The sequence below is a fragment of the Zalophus californianus genome, chromosome 5, assembly GCF_009762305.2.
Source record: "Zalophus californianus isolate mZalCal1 chromosome 5, mZalCal1.pri.v2, whole genome shotgun sequence".
NCBI lineage: Eukaryota > Metazoa > Chordata > Mammalia > Carnivora > Otariidae > Zalophus > Zalophus californianus.
The window spans coordinates 150,231,101-150,253,592 of NC_045599.1; the positions used below are offsets into that span (position 1 = coordinate 150,231,101).

The window sequence follows — 22,492 nt, forward strand, 5'->3', positions numbered from 1 at the left end:
GGTACTTTTTTTTAAACTATTAAAACTTATATAACAAAGGAATGTTGGTTATGATGAGCATTGTGCATCAACCACTGAAATCATCAACAACCGTTATGAAGGTATAGTAAACTAAGAGAGAACAGTACACTATTTAGTGTGTAATATTTCTAGAAAGAAATGTGTATTTTTCCACCATGCCACATCTGGGAGTCTCCCTGGGCCACAGTGGCCTCATGTCCAGGCCACACTGATGTTTCCCAGTGGGCTCCTAGAACCAGTCCAGCATCTACATTGACAATGGCACTCTGGGGAGCATGCGTGGCGGTGGTGCTCACAATTCCATTTTATGGGAGGCAGAGGCTAGAGAGCTGCACCCGTTTTCAGATAGATTTTTGGATCAGAGAAGGCAGGTAACTCTGAGGAAGTCTCTGAGGTACCATTACATCACACATACATTTGACTACTGTGTGTGTAGCTCACGAGATCTGTGAATCATGTGACTGTAATCACTTGGATGCTTTCAAACAGCTCTTCTTTATTAATGGTAACAAAGACGCCCATTCCACAGGATACCTGGTAAAGTCCCAGTGCAGAGGAAGGAGCTGACGATCATGTCTGAAAACACACAGACATGCATGTGTGTGCACGAGTGCGGACATAAACACTTCCAGGGAGTTTTCTTCCTGCAGCTTCTTTAACAAATCAAACTTACAATTCTTCAGGGGAGGTATAATTTCCACTTGACAGACCTAGAGACTAATGCTGAGTGACTAACTAGTTTAAGATCAGTTAGAGCCCACAGCCCAAAGACAGAGAGGAGAGAGACAGTACTGAGTTAAGGACCAGCCATTTTCAGACATGAAAACCGTATGTCCAGAGTCATTTGAGAACTTACTGAGCATCAGTTTTCAAGCATTCTTCTTTTACACGTGCATATTCCTGGTGAGTATCTTGGTACAACTTCAGAGAACTCTAAGAAAAAGATAGCTGTTGTCAATTTGAAAGTCACCGACCATCAGTGAGAATTTACTTGGACCTTGGTAAGTGAAATTATTACCATTTAACAGTAAGAAATCAACCAAATGAATACATATATTAGACAGGAAATCAAAGTATATTCTTTGAATATTTTAATAGAGATAACCAGATCTTTAACAGATGTAATATGATTAATAGTCTCAGCAAACAAAGCTACACAAGTTAAAATGTACTAATTTTAGGGCAACTCCAAATCTTCCTAAGACTGAATAGCCAATATTTTTCTCAACCAGTTAAAATTCAACAAAATCTGAAGAAATTTTAGAGCTCAATAAATATAAGCTATCATTACTACTATATAAAAATATAAAGCAAATCATTATACTTAACAGTCACTGGGAAAAATATGCTACCACCACTCAGCAGGTACATCCCAACGGCCACCATGGAATGGGAAAGAGTCTGTCACTGAGCACTGTATCCTACTACAATGTGCACATGATAGATCTTTAACTGCCACAGCTCTGAGATGGATTTTATGACCCCCTTTTATAGATGAGGAGTCTGAGGATCCACAAGCTGACTTATTTTTCCAAAGTCACAGAGAATGAGTAATTAGCATTTCTCACTGAGGTCTCCCTCCAATGTTCATGCTTCCTCTCAGATATGGCTGACAAGATTGTTATATATTAGAGGCAGACAAAATTCACTGTTGTAGTTGTTTCTGTTTAAACTTCAAGTAGTTAAAAAATATAATAAAGACTTTCTACAGAAGTAGGAAAACCAATCACCACTGAAATATATAAGACCTCAGATCGGTGCATGGTGTTACTAAAACAGTACAAGTCAATGCCTGAGAGGCACAGACACCATCATGAAAAGAGCTCAGAGAACAGGCTGAGAAGCAGGCATCATTCCAGCTCGGATATTATTATGTCTCATGCAAACCAACTAACTTTATTGGCCTTCAACTTACGTTATCTGTAAAAGCTATGAATTCTCTAAGACTCCTGAAAAGAGTAAATCAAAATTTATACCAGAAAGCAAGTTTACAGCATTTTTCTTTTGCACTGCCCCCAAGCTTACAACATTTTAAGTAACTGTTTTACTGCAACTTGATTTTGAAACAGAGAACATGATCTCTTCACCTTTAAGTTTAAATTCTTGCAGATTATTTTACACTTACAGGAAGACCGATGTGAAAAGGCAACCAACGCAAGACACATAGAGCCCTAAAAATTCCCAGGTAGAAGGTTCCTCTGCAGAACCTCAAAGAACACATAAGCAACCAACATAGCGTCACAGAGCTAGTTATTACTGTGAGGACCAAGCCATTAATCAACTAGTTCGATGTTCTCTAAACAGAGGAATACACTTTGTGATTCTTGAGTATCCCTTGTTTCCTCTGTTAAGACATAAAATACCCCCTCATGCCAATGACAGTGAATAAACAGATCTTAATTTATGGAAGATAAACCTTCATAGGAAAATTCCTTTAGGTACCTTCTTCTCTTCCAGCTCTGCTTTTAAAGATCCCAATTCTTCCTGACATTTCTGCAGAGGAGAAATTTTTTGAAGCATCTGTTCCACTTGGTGATGCAGAGTACTATTCTCTCTAAAAATTGACAATGCATTAGCATTACTATACAGAAGTATCTACAGCGAATCATTAAATACATCAACTGCTGCTATTCTATTTTTTCTAACTTGGAAGGAAAAAGTAATAAAAGCATCTCTTTTTAAATGCATTCTATTTATACCAACATGATCTTCATACTGCTCTCTAATATTCTCTGACACTATAATTTCTAATAAAAGTATATGATAAACTACTTAAGAAGTACAGTAGATTCTCAATCTGATAGGCAATATATGAAAGGACAATATGCCAAATAATTAGGTTTTTCCAATCTTGAACTAAAACCCCATTTATCCAAACTAAATCACAGGCAATTTTGTGATCCAGTTTGTAACAATATTTTGCCTTCTCCTAGGGGATGAATATATTCAGAATATGAAACACTGCTAAATTTTAACTCCATTTTAAATTGTTTAAGATACACAAGACACCCACATTATTAAACAATCCAATTCATGCAGACAATAATTTGATTAACAATAAGCTCCATTTCAATGGCAACACCATCAGTAAAAGTAATAAAAAGTCAAATACCAGCCTGTAACTTCAGACCTTGGTTAAGAAATTCATTTGGATAATATAATAGTAAGGAAAATGTAAATCTTCTTTTATTATGACCATCAAAGCAACATTCAATATGATGGGTCAATCCTATGTGGCACTTTGAATCTGTTTCTAAATCTAGTCTGATAAATGTCTACCCCAAAACAACCATGAAGACAGGTACTTACCTTCTTGCAAACTGCAGCTGTAAAACTTGTTAAAGAAAACTCTCAGTTTTATCTGAAACTTGTCAGAAGATTAAACTCACTTTAAAATTACCTGTAATAATCTCTGTTCAATGTATATACAGGCAAATTCACAATTCCTAGAAAACTATATTCCAAGGTCCATTTATAACACAGTGTTAAAAATTTTTACTAGGTTACTCTATTTACCATAACATGTACCTAAAGTCAAAATATCTACTTCTCTAAATTAAAATAGGTACTCAGTTACATCGATCATTAATACTGAGTCCCGGGAATAAACACAAAGCAATATTCAACGAATGAACACTACCTTGGATCCTATAAACAACAAAATCCCCAAACAACCTATCCTGAATTTAACAAATAGTCCAGAGCATAATTCCAGCAAACAAGAGTTAGATACTTATGACAACCATTTATCACAATACTCAATGAGTAACAGGAAAAGAAACAAAGGGAGAACATAAAACCTACATAACCTCTCACTTTTACAATTTACACAATATAACTTCATTTCCCATCTCATGCTGCCAGTGAAATGTTCTAGGACAGCAAAACAATTATCTTTTTAAACTTCACCTCCTACAAGTTTCTATGCATATACCATGAGGTGGCAAATGTCTATAATGACACGCCTCTATCCTCCTCTGTCAGAATAGACTTCTCCAGATTAAGGGCTACATTCACCCTAAGTTACCAGTCTTTGCAAAAAAGAGAAGTTCAAAATACCTGATGAAATAAAATATACCCTCTCCTTCCAAAAAAGGAAATAATAAACTTAACAAAACAGTCAGAATTACACAAAAAAGTAAGAAATCAATGGGTGCCTGGGTTGCCTTATCACTTAGGCATCTGACTCTTGGTTTCGGCTCAGGTCGTGATCTCAGGTCATGAGATGGAGCCCCTTGTGGGGCTCAGTGCTCAGCGGGGAGTCCGCTTGAGATTTTCTCTCTCTCCCTCTGCTCCTCCCCCTGCTGTCTCTCTCTCTCATAAAATCTCTCTTAAAAAAAAAAAGGAAAAAACCAAGTTACATAACAAAGCCATTGAAACCTGCACCATTAGCACTTTGGGTTGGAAGAGCAAACTACTGCACACCTACGGTACAAAAAATATGTATTTGGGGCAAATACCAAATGTATTTAAAAAAAAAAATCAATATTTACTTGTAGCTGAGGCTGACGATTATCGTATCACCGAATGGGTATTCCAGGATAATCCCAAGGTTTATCAATTTTTAATAAACATTCTAAGAATTTTGATTTAAAAATTTTATAAATTTTTAAAAAGTAAATCAATTTCCCTGCTAGATTACATGTGTAAGTACCTCAAAAAGTTTATGCTAAAGGATATAATGAAAGTATACTCTCCTAATACTGGAATTAATTGGCTACCTATATTTCCTATTTAGCTAATTAAAAGTACTTATAATAACTGTTTCTGTACAGGCTTCATAATCAAAGGTATTACTCTTGTGATAATATACATTTACAGTTAAACAGACGGAGAATTTTAACAAATGAAGCACAAGGGGGGATTTCACTGATCTACATTTTTTAATGTAAAAATTCAGTACTAAAAATAAATCTAAGTCTTATGCCTTGATTTTATTACTCTAATCACACAAGTTAGACATGATGGTACCAACACAAACAAATAATTAGTGATCACGTGTAAGTTCAGGGAGGCCAGAAATAATATCAAAGCAGGCCTGGGGTTCCTGCCAAAGTTGAAGAGTAGCATCTGTCCCAAGACCTGAGCTGAAGCTGCACTTCAGTGAATCCCTAAAAATATACCCACGCTAATTTTCATGGGAGATTTCATTCATAGAGTTTTCACCACGAAATGCAGAAAACACAATTACGCACACTATTTTCACCCTAACAATAAAATATCTCACCAGAGGCCAACTACACTACAGGTGTTCTGAATGGTTACTGAACAAATGCTGACCAAATTTGTCTTGTAAATATAAAATCACACTGTGATTATGGACATATATGTGTTTACATACACACACACACACACACACATATAGTCATTCTCTACAAATCATAAAGCTAATTAACAAAAGCCACTTATCCACCATTTTGAATATTCCTACACGGCAGGTCTTACAGAAATCCTGAGAAATTCTCACAGTATACTATTCAGCTTAACTTTATTCCTAATCCTACAGAACATGTCACGTCCTGAGTACAAATGAAAAAGACCTACCCATTAAAAAAGGAGGTGACCTGAAGAAAATCAAAATCAGTGACAAAAACATAATATTCTAAAATAGAGACCAGGAGTCTTCATTCATCATGAAACACGTACTCACAGGAAAGGACTCATGTTCACTGTGCTGCTCAGAAGGGTTCCTTCCTTCGAGGCTGTAAACACTACCTTCCAAAGATAACTGAAAATTCCCACGGTTCTTTTCAGAAACTATAAATAAGTAAATTTAAAAACTCCAAGGGAAAAGCTAATAAAAGGATATCATCACATTTCTTCTGATATTCTGTTAATAAATTACTGCAACGAAGAAAAGAATTACATTACTTTTTTGATCTAGAAAATATACTATTAAAATCATGTTCCAAAATATGCTAGGCATCTTTCTTACTAGGCTTCCTGCAACAAATCATGTTTAATTAATTAAATATGTATACACACACACACACATATATATCACTTTCAATTCCTTAAAAGTGCTGCAATGATATATGAACTTTAAAAAAAAATAAAAATAAATCCCCTACCATGGCTGTGAAATACTGTGAGGAAATGAGAGGTCCAGGCCTAAAGCTAAGAAGGCTTTAAAGATAGAAAACAGCTTTAAAAAAAATGCCACTCAAGCAAAAATCACTTCCTAACCCGTAGGCCTGCTGTAAAGGGCTGCAGACCCACAACACAGACTTTAGCCTGCAGACAAGGCTCACCAGGGTTCCACCATGACCCACAGCCCATGGGCCCCAGATGAGAGACTAAAGGCCTAACACTCCACCTGCTCTGGCTTGTCTGTCAGGTTCATGAAGCTCAAGAGAACACATGAAAACATACTCACTCTGTATTAATAATTTTCTGCTTCAAGGTAATTAGTGCTTCAACATATTCGTTTAAATTCTGAAAGAAAAAAACAGCTACAGTCAGCTACTTGTTTCTATAACATGAATGACTCTAAATGTACTTTCTGTAACGTGTGACTTATTGTAAAACGTGAAAATATTTACTCTCGCATAAATACAGAAATACATAAAGATATTATTTACATTACATAGAAACCCAGACCTACTCTGTGTGTATCCTGTATCTCTCTGAATCTTTCTTTAGGTGGATGGCGCTCTCTCTCTGACAGTAAGGGGGTCGTGCAGACTCTCTGTGTGCTCTTAATCAGTGAGAATCTGGTACGTATTCACTGTTTTAGTTCACTAATTATAAGTAATCATGTCTACATCTCACTCTGCATTGTCTCTGAAAGGATTTAAGACATCAAAAAGTCACATAAATATAAAAAAAGCAAAAAAATAAAAATAACATGGGAAGAACAAAGAGGAATATTACAATAGGGATGAAATTCAATGAAAAATTCATTTTATAAGGATCTATATATTTTAGGGACCAACTACAAATCTGGCTCTAAATTACTGCTATCAATTCAACAGGGAAAACACCATTAGTTACACTGCTCAAAATGTTCCCAAGACTTAAAAAGAGATATTTTTTTCTTTCAGGTGACTTTTTCCCCTAATATCTTCATATTTCATTGGTAAATACTTCAGAAGAACTTATTTTTCACTGATTATCCCAAAACATCTTTTTTCTAGGTAATCCAAATGATTTTGAGAATTACAGAATTACTTCCCTTTATAGTAGTCTCTGTATCTTCTTTGCAGTCAGACATGTAACACGGTATTAGTTACAATAAAAAAGGTCCACACTGAAATACGTAAATAAAAAGTCTTAGTTTGGGGCGCCTGGGTGGCTCAGTCGGTTGGGCAACTAACTCTTGGTTTCGGCTCAGGTCCTGTCTTGGGGTGGTGGGATTGAGCCCATGTCGAGCTCAATGCTCAATGATGTGCAGCTCGGAGTCTCCTTGTCCCTTTCCCTCTGTTCTACCACCCGCCCAGGCTCATGCACGCTCTCAAATAAATAAATAAATAAACAAATAAATAAATAAAATCTTTATTAAAAAAAGTCTTTGTTTTCGTATACTCCCACCACCAGTTAAAAATCTCTACTCCTCCTTGTGTATCTCCTCTCAGAATGTTCCTGCATTTGTAAATGACATATGGATGTGCTCAGTCCACCAACTCACTACTGCAGGCCATTCAGGTTCTTCTCTGTCTCCACCAATGCACACCATCAGTGTCCCTGCCCATTCCTGTGAGATACTATCTTTCCTTAGGATCAAGTCCAAATAGGTTTCCTGCATTAGTGATAGTGATGAGCTTTGAAAATCTTAGAGCCATTTTCCATATATATTTATTTACAAGTGTGACTGAGAAATCTCTTGCCATTTAGTTTTTCTCTTATTAAAAGCTCCTTAACATTGTTTGCTCACTGGTGTGGTTGCACTTTCTTATGAGCTGCAATATTTGAGCAATAGCAACATTTCAATAAATGTTACAAATATATACATAATGTCTGTCACTTGATCACTAAAATACAACCATATAAGCATGCAGAAGTTTTAAATATTCACAGAACTGAATCTGTCACTTTTTAAAAAAGTTTTGGTTTCCTGATATATTTAGAAAATTCTATCCCACCCAGGATGCTAAAATAAAAGGATTTTTCTCTCTGTTATTCTAGTACTTTTATGTTTTTTTGTACTTATATCTTCAACGATTCTAATATTCTTTATAGTAGACTCTAAACATTGTAAGTCAAAAGGACAATGAGTGGACCATTCCATATTTGTATTTGATGTATATTTTGCTTTCCACATTCAAAAACAATCTTTCATTATATACCAAATAAATTTCATACAACAACAGATTTCTGGGCAGAGGGTAAATAATGCATCTGCTTTTACTCCCTCCCTAAAAGCCAGCTAAAACTAAAGCCAAGAAACTTTTTCCCCAAAGGCAAAACCCACAAAGATGAGAGCAAAATAAAAGACAAGTGGAAACTGGAAAGCCAATTCAAGAATACCAACTCAGCAGGCTTAAGAAAGCGGGAGAGGTGGGAAGGGGGGAGAGTCCGTGACACCAGGGTGCTCTGAGACAGAAGGCCGGAGGCGGCACTAACAGAACTAGTGGCAAGCTTTCTTAGAAGCATTAAATCCTCAAATTCCTACCTCTCTGCCCCACCACCGACCAGCAAAAGGTTTGCTGTTTGAAGAATTCTCTGCCTTGGACACTGTGAACACCGTGCCAAAAACAAAGGGACAAGGCAGCCCTATGCACACTGACCTGACACTGACCACCTGCTTGTCCCCATTAAGCTCCCAGACAGTGGCAGCCAATCCTTTGCCCTCCAGGCAGGAGACTGAAAGTGCTTTCTCTGAGGATATCTAACCAGCACTGACATGAGATATCCTTCAAATAAATGGCCCACCAGACCTTCTGCAATGAAGCTCAAGGCCCAGATGCCCCACACACTCAGCATTTCCAGCCAACATATTAGCCAACAGTTTTAATAGAAACAATCATGGATTTCCACACATCAGAGAGAAACCTGTAACATGAAAGTGAGACCAAAACAAGCAAAGCAACTTGGAATAAACAGAAACTGAGAAGAAAACTGCAAAGATTAATATGATCGGAGATAAATGTTATATTCACGAAGCAACAATATTTTTGAAACGAATATACAGAGTTCCTAGAAAATTTTTTTAAAAGCTCCTAAAACTTAAAAACATCTACACCCCCTAGGATGGCTGAAACCAAAATGGCAGATGACAACAAGCATCAGAGAGGATGTGGAGAAACCGGAGCCTCGGATTCTGTGCCCGAGGACGACGTGGAGCGGCTGTGGCACATAGCAGTCTGGTAACTCCTCCAAACGTTCCACAGACTTCACCATGTCATTCAGCAATTCCACTCTGAGGTCTATGCCCAGGAGAGCTGTAAACACACGTCCATGCCAAACTCTGTGACTTAGAGCTTTTATCCATGCTAGCCAAAAAGCAGAAATAAGTTAAACGTGTGTCAGATGATGAAGGGATAAATGAGATGTCACAAAGCCATACCACGTGATTACTCGGCAATGAAAACAAATGAGTGACACCTCTGACGACAGGGATAAACCCTGAGCTACATGCAAGGGGCCGTTCACAAAAAGCTACATGCCATACAAGTCCATTCATATGAATTGTCCACACCAGGCAAATCCAGAGACCCAGAGACAGATTAGTGGTTGCCAGGGACTGGGGTAAGGGAAACAGGGAATGACTGCTAATGCCTAAGAGGGTTCCTGGCAGGGGCATGGGGGGGGCGAGATGAATGTGTCTTACAATTACAAAGTGGTAACAGAGTTGCTTAACTGTGACTGAATTAAAACCCACTGAATCGTACGCACAAAAAGGATGAATTTTATGTGAATTATCTCTCAGTAAAACAGTCAGAACTAAATTAAAAATAGGGAAGCAAAATAAAAGCCTCAAAAGATTTGATAAAATTGAAAAAAAAAAAGTTCCCCCAAATAATGCAAAACACAGACATGAGAAAGAACAAAGACAAATAAAAACAATTGGAGTATCAGTGCAAGATGTCCACATGCCCAACAATAAGAGTTCCAGATAGAAAGTAATAGAAAAGACAGAGATAGTCAAAGAAATTGTGATATTTAAGAAATCTCAGAACTGAAGCCAGAAGTTTCCAAACTGAAAGGTCCCAACACATAAATACAAACAGAATCCAAACCATGGAACATCAGCACCAAATTTCAGAGCATCAGAGACAAGCAAAGACCCTATAGGAATCCCAAGAGAAATATAAAACCAAACAAGTCAAAAACAAAGAATTTGGAATCAGAATGGCTTCAGCCTTGAACAACAATCCAGAGACCTAGAAAGCGAGCCTTCAAAATTTTGAAGGAAAGTGAATTCCAAGCTACCTACATCCTTACTTAGGGAGGTACTGAAGAATGTGAACACGATCCACCCAAAATCACCCAGACAAGATGACCTGGCATCCAAGACAGAGGTAATGGGAATCCAGGAAGGCAGCTGTGCCCCAGAATAAAGCAGATGCAAAGGCTCAGGAGGAAATTTTTTCCCTTAAGAAAGTGACAGAATATCTGGTGGAGTGAAAGCATTAAGAGGGCATTTCTACCTAACTGGCACAGAGAATTCAAGTAAATGTAGTTAGTATTCACCATGCATTTAAATCAGGATTTTTTTTAATACAAGTGATTCTTCCTTTATTTTTCCCCCATCCTCTTTCCAGTTCTTTGCTAGTGGGCCTCATCTTCTCCACCTTGCTTCCAGATGCCATTCTGTAATGTTAAGTACTATGCAAGAAACATTCCAGAAACCTGACTCTAGAGTCACACACAGATGGATCCAAATTCCTGTCCCACCTCTTTCTGGCTGAGTGAACCTTCGGCAAGTTTGTTTAGCCTCCCCCTGCCTCAGTACCCTTTCCAATTCCACAGATAAGGAGACTGAAACTCGGGGAGGGGCAGAGCTGGACAGCTGTTAAACCCTGAAACAGAAAGGGTTTAACCTAGTCCCTGGCATACGGTAAATAGTCCTTAACATTTTCAGGATGAGCAAGTTGCATTAAGGATACCATCATTCATCAGGGAAAACAAGAAAACACATGGGAAAGGAAAAATAATCGTAATTTACTCCAGAGTATAGCTCTGAATAACATATAATCATAATAACGTCCACTCTGAGTGGTGACTTAACCGAAATCCTACGTAGGCTGAGAAGACTGGGGAAGCAGCAGGAGGAATGCTTAGGCAGGGAGGGTACAGGGTGGAAGGAGAGCTCAGTCTGCATCTTCCAAAGGCAGAAACTGAATAATATGTCCTACACTGAAAAACAAGAAGTAGCAATGCAAGTCTATTACTCAACGATACTAAAGCTCATCATAAAACACAGTGCAATTGAAAGTGGGAGGTGAGCGATGCAGCTGGGAGCTGCGGGCTGGCTTAACACGTCTTGTACATCTAGCTACCTCTCTCAACTGTGTTCATGTATATTTGATAAAGAATTTAAGACCACAAAACATAGCATTACACAGGAAAAGCCAGAGACTAAGTACAGTCTCAGTTCCCTACAGCATTCTAGGCCCTGACTTTTTTCCTCAGAGCTCAAATTCAGGCAGATAATGCAGCACCCTAATAACACAGTCTCGTTTTTCTCCAATCTAGTCCGAACGCTGCCTAAGATGGTTGCAACTATTTCTAACGTAGCTCGGAAGCATGAGCGAGCAGCAGGTTGGGTTGCAGCGGCCTATGTGCATTTATGGGGGCACACTGCACCCCAGCACCGTCCAGCCTCTGAGAGGAAGCAAGGTACGGGGTGCGCCCATCCAGGAGAGCTTGAAGTGACATGCTTCCGGACTGCTGCTTTTCTCCCAGTGGTCTTGCTCTTCTGGAACTCCCACTGCAATGCTCAGGCTTCCCCCTGGTCCCCTCCCCTAACCACCTTCTTTCTTCTTTCTCTGGCTTCTGGCTTAGTCCCTGAAGCTGTACTTTATACTTGTTCACTAATACAATTCCCAAGCAGCACGTTCTATTACACATACTTATTCCCCACTTACTCCTTTTCCAAAGCGTACTGTTTTAATTTTATCCACACAATACCCTCTGGAATGTCACTGTGAACATTTAGCACTTGAGAAAAAGAAAAGAAATCCATCTATGCTCATTTTCCCTCCCTTCTCAGAGAAGTGAAATCAACACAGTGGCTGAGCACACAGGGCGAGTAGGGGGCAGCAGGATAACCCGGGCCGAGGGGCAAGCCAGGACTCGTGGGGCGGAGGTGGGGAGGGCAGATGCCAGCGCGCTTGGGAAAATGGCAGTACTAAACGAGTCAGTACAATGTGAAGATACGTAGCAGATAAATGCAGGTAACAGGACAAGTACATTGCCAAAGTCAACCTCAACATTAACATTACAGGCTGGAAGATTCTTGTTTGTGGTGGCTGTCCCGGACACCGTACAAATGTTCGCCAGCGTCTCTGGCCTCCACTCATTAGGTGGCCAGAGTACTCCCTCGACCGCCAAGGTGTAAGTGCAGAGTGAACACAGCAGGTCTGAGATGCTGTCCCTGGAAAGGCCTGCTAGCAAAGTGGGCCCTTGGTGGTATCTGGGAACTTGGATTTCTAGAGGCTTCCCACCATTCTCTCAATGCCAAGAGTGGCTCCCTGTGCTTAACTGCACAACGTGCTTTATGCTGAAACTTGCTTTCCTTCTGGGAGCCTGGCGTCTGGGTATGTGCTAGGTAGGCATATGCATGTGACCAGCGCCCAAGAGACACTCTGTGCCATGTCACAGCGCGCTGTTGGAGAACTTCAGTGAGTCCAGTCACCCTCACTGGGCTTCCTCGGGACCCCACCCCATGCATGGCCTGTCCTCCTGGCAGATTTTGCTTTGTATGCTCTCACTGTAAGAAGCCACCCAGGGAGTAGGCCAACACTGCGCTGGGGGTGGGTTTGGGGATCCCTGATACAGTGTGACCTCCCACAGTGTCTCCAGACCTTGCCAATGAGAATAAAAGGCTGTGCTCTTCAAGCTTTCAGGCACATAAGAGGCAGAGAAAGACTCAGTTGGAAGAGGCTGAAGAGACATGACAGTGCTCTACGACCCACGTCCCCAACGCGACCTGGAACCAGCAAGGCAGGTGGGATTCTTGGGCCTGCAAGCAAAATCTGAAGGGCCCAGGGATGGGACAGAGCGGCGGCACCAATGCCAATGTCTAGGCTGGAGGGCTATGGGCTCATTCTGTCAGAAAGTGGGGAATTGCGGGGGAAACACACCCTGCAGTGTGCGGGACAAAGAAAGTGTGTGTGTGCATGCCAATGACAAAGCAAACGAGGAGACATCTGAACACCTGGTGAATGGGATGAAGAGAATACCAGAGTTTTTGGCACTACTCTGATTTTCTTTAAGTTCTAAGTTATTTTTTAAAAAAAGTTTTTAAAAATCACACCAATCCCATTAATTGCTCTGCTGGGGGTGGTCTGGCTCACTGCTCAGCTTGCATCCTCTCTGATTTAGGACATTTCCTCCTCCTACTTGTTAACTTTTTATTCATTGCTCTTATGTAAAGGCTACAATGATCTGCATCAGAGCTGAGTGTGTCTCCTGAGCGGTGAGCAAGGACCCCCATGTGATGTCCTCTGGCTCAGAGTGGACTGGAACAAGGCAGGAAGGTAGGAATGCCCACCCCCACCCCCCAACTCCCCTCTGGGAACTTCCCCACCAAACAAGCCGAGAGGCTCTGCTTCCTGGGAAGGCAGGACCCAGTCTCACACACCTAGTCTTCAGCTGCCCTGACCTCATACATTGTGCTTCATCCATCACAAACTACCTTGTCCCACCCCGGTCTCTGCACGTGGTGCCCTCTGTCCACAACACATCCCCTCCACCTCTTCCTCTTACTCAACTAAGAATCACCCTTCAGACAGACCTCAATTCAGATTCACCTCCTCCAGGAAGCCTTCCCCTGTCCCTCCTAGGTGCTCCCACGGTCCCCTGTGCACCCCCCAGCATGGTACTTACCAATATACTCCTTCTGTGGTGGTTTTCTCACCATCTGTCACCCCAACTAGAACACGAGCCCCAAGCCTCCTGTTCATGACTGTATTCCAAAACAAAGCATGGCATCCTAGACCCAGTGATGCTCAAGAAATGTTTGCTCACTGAATGAACTACAATTTTGTGAGCCTTCTTTGTAATACAATCATTTACAAATCAGTATGTCTAAGAGAAATCATGGTTTAGGTTCCAAATGATGAAGTTCAAACCACTGGCAATTATCAGTGGGAGCCCAACACAAGCTTATATAAATAACAGGCTCAAATCTGCGCCAAGGGCAGCTAAACACCATCTATTCTGAATCTACTGTAGTGGCATGAGCTCAAAAGTATACCCATGAGCTCTGAACTCTCACCAGGATTCCCAAGGGTTAAACTGTTTTGCTCTGCAGTGAATGGAACTGGTGAAGAGGGACCTCTCCTCCACCAGAATAGAGCAATTTGTGCCACTGGACTGACAACAACTCAGCTTAAGAAGTGTGTAAGTGAACACTCTCACCACAGGAAGGGACCCACGCTGCTCTGACGTGACTACTCAAGTCCGGCAACCCATAGGGACCTTGGGCTGGAGCTCAGGGACCAACCATCACCACCACTGAGGGCGGACACAGACAGGAGGTGGGCTGCGGGACCACAAAACAAAGGATACCTAACAGGTGGTTAAGACACACACTTTCGAATGGAGCGACAATCACAGCCAGATCCATTTGTCAACACCGATGCAAAGAGGACAGGGAGGAAGATTTCCAGCAAGAGGAAAGGACTGCTCCACTCAGGAGAGACAGACAGCTTCCCGCTGCGGTTCAGAACGAGCCCAGCATGGCCACGACCGCCTCCGGTGGGGAGACACCTGCAGCCTGCCTGCCCATTCTCGGCCAGGTGCGAGGTGCCCACGTGAAACCACCCAGCAGGCCACCTTCTCTGTGCAGGGCACCCCCTAGCCTCTCTGACACAGTGTCTCTCAAGGAGGGAACCCGGCAGCCTCTCCTAAGGTGATGTATCCTGACTGACAGATCCCTGTCTGCTCCACTCTCGACCTTTCCCACCCTCATTTCCTAGGTGCTTCTTGTTTCCCCGTTTCCTTTCCTCACCATTCCATGCCTGCCTTCCGTCAGTAGCCAGCAGCTTCTCCCTCACTGACTCCTGAGGAGGCACCTCATCCCATGCCGTGCCACAAAGGTTCTCAAAATCTCTTCAAGTGACAGAACGTGCTCCCCCATTCTATCACCATCTCTCCCCCCCAAAAATTCTTACAAGGCACTCCACGCCAACCTACCCAGGCGTCTGCTCTATCTTCTCAGCAGGCCATCAGGTGCTCTGGAGGCCTGTGTTCCACAAACGACAAATGGGAAAGCAGCTGAAAATTCCCAATTCTCACCTCATTCCAGAACTTCAATCCCACATTTCCAACACCTCTTCTGTCTCGGTTTCCACTTCTCTTCCCTCTAACAGTTCTCAGTCACTCGGGTTTTAATCGCTGGATCTTTTATTCCCCAGACCAGATCTGAAATCCATCTATTCTTTGTAGTTTTTCATATTGAGACCGTTTTGCTGTTTTATTCCCATTCCTGGGAAGCTTCAATTCACCCAGGCTTTTGTTATCACTAGCGTGCATTAGTAAAATAACGTTCCGGAGCTGGGTGCACCTCCTCCAATCCAACCTGTACACCACCACCTGCCATTTTTACCAAAAACACCACTTTTATGTGGTAATTGTGCAAAACCTCTCTCTACTCCATAACACTGACAAAAATAAATGTATATATATATATATATATTTTTTTTTTTGGTGGTTACCACTCAAGATCTTCAATAATCTGCCACATACCTATCTTTACAGCCTTCCTTTGCAAAATTAAAGACTCATTCAAGATTCTACACGTGACTAATCCTCCTCTTCCCCTAAAACGACATTCCAGGCAAAAACCCCAGTGCAATGGAGTGTTCTGACCTAGGGAAGAGGTCTGCAAAGGCCCCAGCCAGGCCCATCCTTTTACTGCTGCCTGCGCGGCTTTACCTTACAATGGGTAGAGGACCCGTGAACAGACCACAGGTCCTCCATCTTGAGGATCTTGCTCCTTGCAGAACAAGTCTGCAGACCCCTGGACTGACAGATTTAACGGGATTCCTCCTACTGCTGCTCCGAGAACCGCTAGTGGGAATGCGGCAAGGATGGAAAAGGGGGGCTTCTCAGGAGACTGGAGCCAGAATCTCTAGGCCAGAGAGCACACTGGGTTCACACAGGGCTGGAAGCAGCGGGGACCAGTGGGGGGTGGGGGGGATCATGAAGATGGAGTCAGGATGCGAGAGAAAGACAGGAACCAAGGATGACCCCTAGTTTCCGGCCAGGTGCTACTTTTAGCTAAGATGAAGACTACTATGGGTAGACCAGGTTTCTGGAGAAAGACGAGATCCACAACTGAAAAGTCTTAACTCCTGCTGTCCTCCTGCACAGAGGCCCCCAACAACTCACTATCCTTTCAGAGTAAAGGCCACAATTCACTATCCTTTCAAGCCAAAATCGTTCGATGGTCTCTAAGGGCCCACACAATCAGACCCCTCTTTTACTGATGTCATCAGACTTCCTGGCTATTGTTTTTGTGCCCCCCTCCCCAAATTTGTACGTTTAAACCTAACCCCCAAGGTGACACCTCTGGGAAGTGATTAGGTCAGGAGGGCAGAGTCCCCATGAATGGGATTAGTGTCCTTTACAAAAGACCCCAGAAAGCTCGATTCCCCCATTAGATGATCCACCACGTGACAGGGCAAGAAAACAGCCACAAACCAGGAATCAGGCCCTCATCAGACACCAAATCTGCCCATGCTTCATTGATCTAGGACTTCCCAGTTAACAGAACTACAAGGAATAAACTCCTATTGCTTATAAGCCTCCCAGTCTAGGGTATTCAGTCATAGCAAACCAGAACAGACAGAGGCATCTACATTCACTCCACCCCAGCTACAATGGCCGCCTTCCCAAGCACATCAAGCAAGCCCCCGTGTCAGGCACCCACACCTGCTCTTCCCACTGTACGGGACACTCCCTCCTGAAGTATCTCCAAGCTTATTCTCTCACCCCCTTTGCTCAAATACAACCTTCTCAGAAAGGCCTTCCCAGTACTTCCCACATAAATTCCGCCAGCCAGTAGGCCCTTCCTCGCCCATTTGTCCTTTCCACCTTCTCTGCTTAATTATTCTCTACCATATTATCTCCCCATGTAACTTGTGTAACCTGTCTCCTCCCCCCCCCCCAGAATGGAAGCTCCAAGAAATCAAGGATGTTTGCCTTTTTTCCTGCTGCTATAATCACATTGCCTAAAACACAGCATGTGACCTATACATACTTGTTAGGTGAAATTGGCACAAAGAATAAATATAATTTATTAAAGATTCAAAAGAACTTCACTCATGCTCCTGGGGTTTTAAGGGAAGAGAAATAAAAGCACGTTATACGTGCCTATACAGTGCAGCTCAGCTCAGACAATGGCTTAACTCTCAGTTTTCCTTCCATCCAGAAGGCCAGTGCATGATCCCTTTCTCCCCTGTTCTCAACACTTAAAACGTTTGGGATCAGTTCATAGATAATGCACTTAAAAAAAAAAAAAAAAAAAAAAGGCTTATCTCGATGGCCCGTGGCCTACATTCCTTTCTGGTCTCTGCGCAGCCACTCTCCCCTCTGCACTGTTCACGTCAACCGGAGACCGCTCCGCTCCTCAAAGGCACCCTGCTCCTCCTTACCGCACAAGGGTCCCACCTGTTAATCCCTCCATGGAGTCCGTCCCACACCTCTCCTGCTCAACATTCAGCTCTCCCTACCTCAGCTCCCCAAAAACATCCTGCCCACCAACCCAGCCAGGAGACAAGACCACCATTCCAACTCCTCCTCTATTTTCTTCACAATACTTAAAACCTTCCAAAGTCTTACTTGGACACGTGTCTTACTTTTAAGAGCAGATCATCTATTTTGTTCACCACCGTGACCCTGGTGCCTAGAACACGACGTTGGAAACGGTGACAATTTAATTCAATCTAGGAGGTAGGATGACGCCCCACTTTGCCATTAAAGGCACTGACCCTAGAAGTTAAGAAACTCTCGACGTCGGACAGCGAAGAGGGCCTAGTCGGAAGCAAGTACCGGGACTCTTCCCGCTACCTCCCACGGCTCGGGGCCAGACACTAGTAAGGCCTCTCCCGTCACTGTAGAGACCAGTCCGTTCTGCCGGTGGAAGCTCCAGTAACTGCCAGCCCTCAACTGACGAACGACCCCCCGGCCAACCCGCACGTCGCGCCTCCAGGCAAAAAATATTTCAGGATGAGCCAGAGCAATCGAAAAGCTCCTTCCTCAGAGAAGAAGCTTCCCTCTGCATTTCACCCGTCACTCGTCAACCTCAAAGCCAGCCCTGGGGAGCCCTGAGACTGGGCAAGCGAAGGGGCCCTCCAGACCCCGCTCACTCCGCCCCACCACCACCGCACCACGGCAAAGGAGTCCTGGGTCACCATCCTCCATAAAACAAAGAGGCGGTTCCCCAAACCACTGCAGCAGAAGGGGGAGCGGGAAGGGGAGGGGGGGGGGCTTCCGCCGCCGAGCGGGAGCAGCGCGCGGGGCCGCAGCGCGCGCGGCCGGACCCCCAGCCCCGCGCCCTGGCCGGCCAAGTGAGCTCCGCCGCGCCCTCGGCCCGGGAAGGCGCCGCACCTGCTGCAGGGAGGCGCAGCCCTGACACCGCGAGAGGTCCGCCGCCGTCCCGGGCGCCGCCGAGTGGGTCTCGCCCGGCATCATGGTGCCAACGCCGGGCCCTGTGGGCCCGCGCGCCTCAGGGACCCGCGGCCTCGGCCCTGTCCTCCCTCCGCTGACACCGCCGGGGCCGCCGCCTGCCAGGCCGCTTCCCGCCGAGTCCGGGCGGGTCCATCCGTGCACAGAGGTCCCCGTGGAGCTGGCGAAAGGCTCTCCCAAACGGAGCCGCCTCAGGCACTGGAGAGAAACGCGACCCGGCGCGGCCCCCGAGCGCGACACCGCCCAGCCAGGACCCCGCCCCGCCCGAGCCCTCCCCGCCCCTCGCCGCGGCGTGGGTCTGCCCGGGGCGCCGCCTGAGCAAAATGGGAAGGGGAGCCGGGCCGAGGCGGCCGGAGAGGCGCCCACAAAGGAAGAGCCGGAGAGATCAGAGGCATCGGAGGTGCACCCCTTGTGCTGTGTAGGGAGTTAATCTTTTATTGTCGGCTTGCTGTGTAACAGACTTTCCGTGGATACCTAAAGCCTTCAGCGAGGGGGCGGTGACCCCCCTCGATGACGTCACTCGGGCGCCTGCTTGACTGGAAGGACCCGCACCCGGACGGGCAGGTGTGTGCGATTTGTAACCGGAGGGAACCGCTCTGTGCGAGCCCTGCCGGGTACCCGGAGGAGCTGGACGGCTGCGGCTCCCGACGCCCCGCGCGGCGGACGCCGCGGAGCGATCCTCCGGCAGCGCCGGGCGCGCTTCAGCGCCTCGCCGCCGCCCTCGCGACAGTGGTCCTTCCTGCGGGGCCGTCTTTCCTCCTGGCGGCGCCCCGTGCCCGCCGCGGTCCATTTGTCCGCTTGCCAGACCCTCCCCGCGGCCCGAAGCCCAATCAGAGACCGTAGCCGGCCACCACCAAATCCCACGTTAATGCCTCTTGAGGGGAAAAAAAAAAAAAAAAAAATCCTCTCCCGGGCCGCAGTCACTGGGTAAATTCGGACCCAGATCCTCATCTTGAACGAGGTTTTTCACCTTATCCTCCACCACCAGAATCACCTTTTCAAGGATCACTGTCTTGCTCAGAAACTTCCCGAGGCTTAGCAGCGTCTGGTTGTAAAGTCCAGATTCTTAGCATTCAGTGCAAGCAATGCATGTGTTCAGTAGACGTCCCGACCTTACCGGCTCTTTCCCAAAGGTTCCGTATGGAATTGCCACTGGAAACACTTCCAAGAAAGCAGTCTGGTTCCGCCCCAAATGCCACACCCCTGCCCTTTAGTACCATCATCTGTGGCCGGCACGTGCTGTGGAGTGAGGGGCCAGGTATATCCTAGACCTTACCGCTGGATTTCTTGTCCCTGACACCTCGGGTGGCACCTGACGGAGGAAGTTTTCTGATGGTTCCATTTACCCAAGAGCAGAAAACAAGACCAAGCTTTAAAGGGAATGGAGACGTGAGCAGCACAGCGGGAAGCAGATGGACCTTGGAAGACCCCCGTGGGACCCATTAGAGAGGGGAGAGGAGACCATGTATGAGTCCTGATGACTTTCCATTTCTGGCTTCAGATCCCTGACAAATACGTTTTCACAGTAACTTCCCTTTTATTCAGGGTTTCCCAAATGAGTGGGTTGTTTGTTTTTATTTTGGGTTGTTTTTTTTTTTTTTTCTCCCAAATTACTCTAGTGGAGGAGACGCCAGGTTAGCCTTGAGCCTTTTCTCCCTCTGCACTGTCCACCCACACCCGTAGCACGCCTTCTTTCGCTGGCACTCAGAACTCTCACCCCTGCTTTCCTGCCTTACTGCGCCTGTTTCTTCCCCTTTGCCTGGAATGCTTTCCTCCCAGCTTCACCAGCTGCCATCAGCCAGGTAGTCCTTCCAGGCCCCACATTTTACCTCCACCACCCCGAGTGACACCCACCCTTTTTTCTGCACTAATTTTTTTTATAACAAACCATTTTGACTTGGATCACAGGGATTTTTATGTCTTCTAAGACCTCTCAGTTTTCCTTTTAAACCTTGTGAAGTGCTGTACACAGTAGGTGCTCAGTGAATGTCAGAGCGGGTCAAATTTGCTGCAACTAATTGAAGGTAAAAAAGAAAAAGCACTCGTGCAAAATTTAGAATGCATTTGTCTCTGCTTCTGCCCATCTCAAACCAGTCCTTAGGACATTTAGAGAAAGAAACAAAATCTTGTTTGTGTAATGCAGGGTCAGCAAACTCTGTGAAGAGCCACATGTTAACTATTTCAGGCTTTGGGGACCTGACAGATCTCTGCTGCCTATTTGTCATTAGTTTTTGGTTGGTAAAGAACCACCTAAAGACATAAAACTTGGTTGCCTGCCGGGCTCAGTCGGTGGAGCATGTGACTCTTGATGTCAGGGTTGTGAGTTCAAGCCCCAGGTTAGTTGTAGAGATTACTTAAAAATAAAATCTTTTAAAAAAATGTAAAACTCATCCTTACCTTGAAGGCTGTACAAAAACACATCATAGGTAACAGTGGGAATTGATGTAGGTCACTAATTGAGGAAAACTAAAAATTAGGTTTTTCCTCTTTCCCACATGAGGAGCCACACCTGTTCGTCATTGTGATGGAAACAAGCAAGTGTCTACACTGCAGAATCATGAACAGTGAATTTAGAGCTACACACCTGGCTTTAAATTCTCAAGTGAGCAGCCTATTTGAGCTGGCATTCCCTTACAGAGCATTAGATGTCATTCAAGTGAAAAGTGACCAGGACAGGGCCAAATCCATAGGATCTACTATGCAGAGAGTAGTTCATAACAAGCTATTGATGTCATGATCCATCTTGGAAAACAAATGTGTCTTTAGTTTACTCACAGAAAAATAGTGGGTTATTTTGGTCTGGGGGGGTGTTGCTATTTTTTTTTTTAATCATTTTTCGTATCAAACTTCCAAGAAAAATGTTGCATTTTTCTGTCAGTGTCACCAAACGTGGAGGGATGTCTAGATTCTGGCTTCTGATGTGGGGGCACCCTTGTGGTTGTGGAGTCCAGTCCACTGCTCAGAGGATCTGACTCTAAAAGTCTCAGTTCTTGCCCCACAACCTCCCAGATACTCGGTCACTTCTCCAAATTAAAGCTTTAGAATGTAACATAATTAAGAGCCTAGTTAAACTGATGATTTATTAACATCTGCTTCCACTGAAATGGTTAATGGATTTGGTCTAGAAGCCAAGGAGATTATCATCATATGAACTCAAAATGGAAAGCAATTTGTTCTCTGGAAGTTCCTATATTTTGCTTCATGAAGAGCCATTCTTTCATTTGATGCACTTATCCATAATAAAAATAAACTATGTTACATTATTTCTTTTAAAACCCCTAGATATGTTTTATGGAGTCGTTGGCGGCTCTAACAGTTTATGATTCAGTGACAGTATCTGATTAAGTTCTATGCATTTTCCGACCCGTGATGTAATGCTAATAAATGGCCACAGGATGCCAGTCTTTCCCTGTGTCCTAGAGACAAATGGACCTCCCCAACAGATTTCTGTTTTCTCCTCTGAGGCATCCCGAGGGAGGCACTCTGCAGGGCACCTGTGCCCCTTCACTGTCCCCCAGGCATGATCCTAAGTTACCTTTGCTCCAGTGTTTCTTACTGTCCTGGGTTAGGCCATGATTTGTCCCCATGGGCAGCAGTAGGCCCTGGACCCTTGCTTAGAGCCCAGGTCCCACCCTGGAAGTGATGCAGAGTCGGGGAAAGATGGCTGCTTCCT

General features: G+C 44.3%; 1 protein-coding gene across 6 annotated transcripts in view; it reads right to left on the reverse strand.

Annotated features, from left to right (window-relative positions):
• The window catches only part of ICE1 (interactor of little elongation complex ELL subunit 1), a 59,654-nt gene extending 37,478 nt beyond the window's left edge, over nt 1–22,176 (reverse strand). The window contains exons 1-6 of one of the 6 annotated variants that reach the window (XM_027604684.2): nt 18,742–22,170; nt 6,398–6,456; nt 5,831–5,865; nt 3,331–3,349; nt 2,464–2,575; nt 878–954 (exon numbers count right to left, since the gene is read on the reverse strand). In XM_027604684.2, coding sequence (XP_027460485.1) covers nt 878–954; nt 2,464–2,575; nt 3,331–3,349; nt 5,831–5,865; nt 6,398–6,456; nt 18,742–18,825 — 386 coding nt within the window. In that variant the 5' untranslated portion in view covers nt 18,826–22,170. Of the gene's footprint in view, nt 1–877; nt 955–2,463; nt 2,576–3,330; nt 3,350–5,830; nt 5,866–6,397; nt 7,271–18,122; nt 18,499–18,741 lie in introns of those variants that run through there. The other 5 variants (XM_027604686.2, XM_027604687.2, XM_027604690.2 and 2 more) reach the window with 5 other exon arrangements.
• Nucleotides 22,177–22,492: the final 316 nt, after the last annotated feature.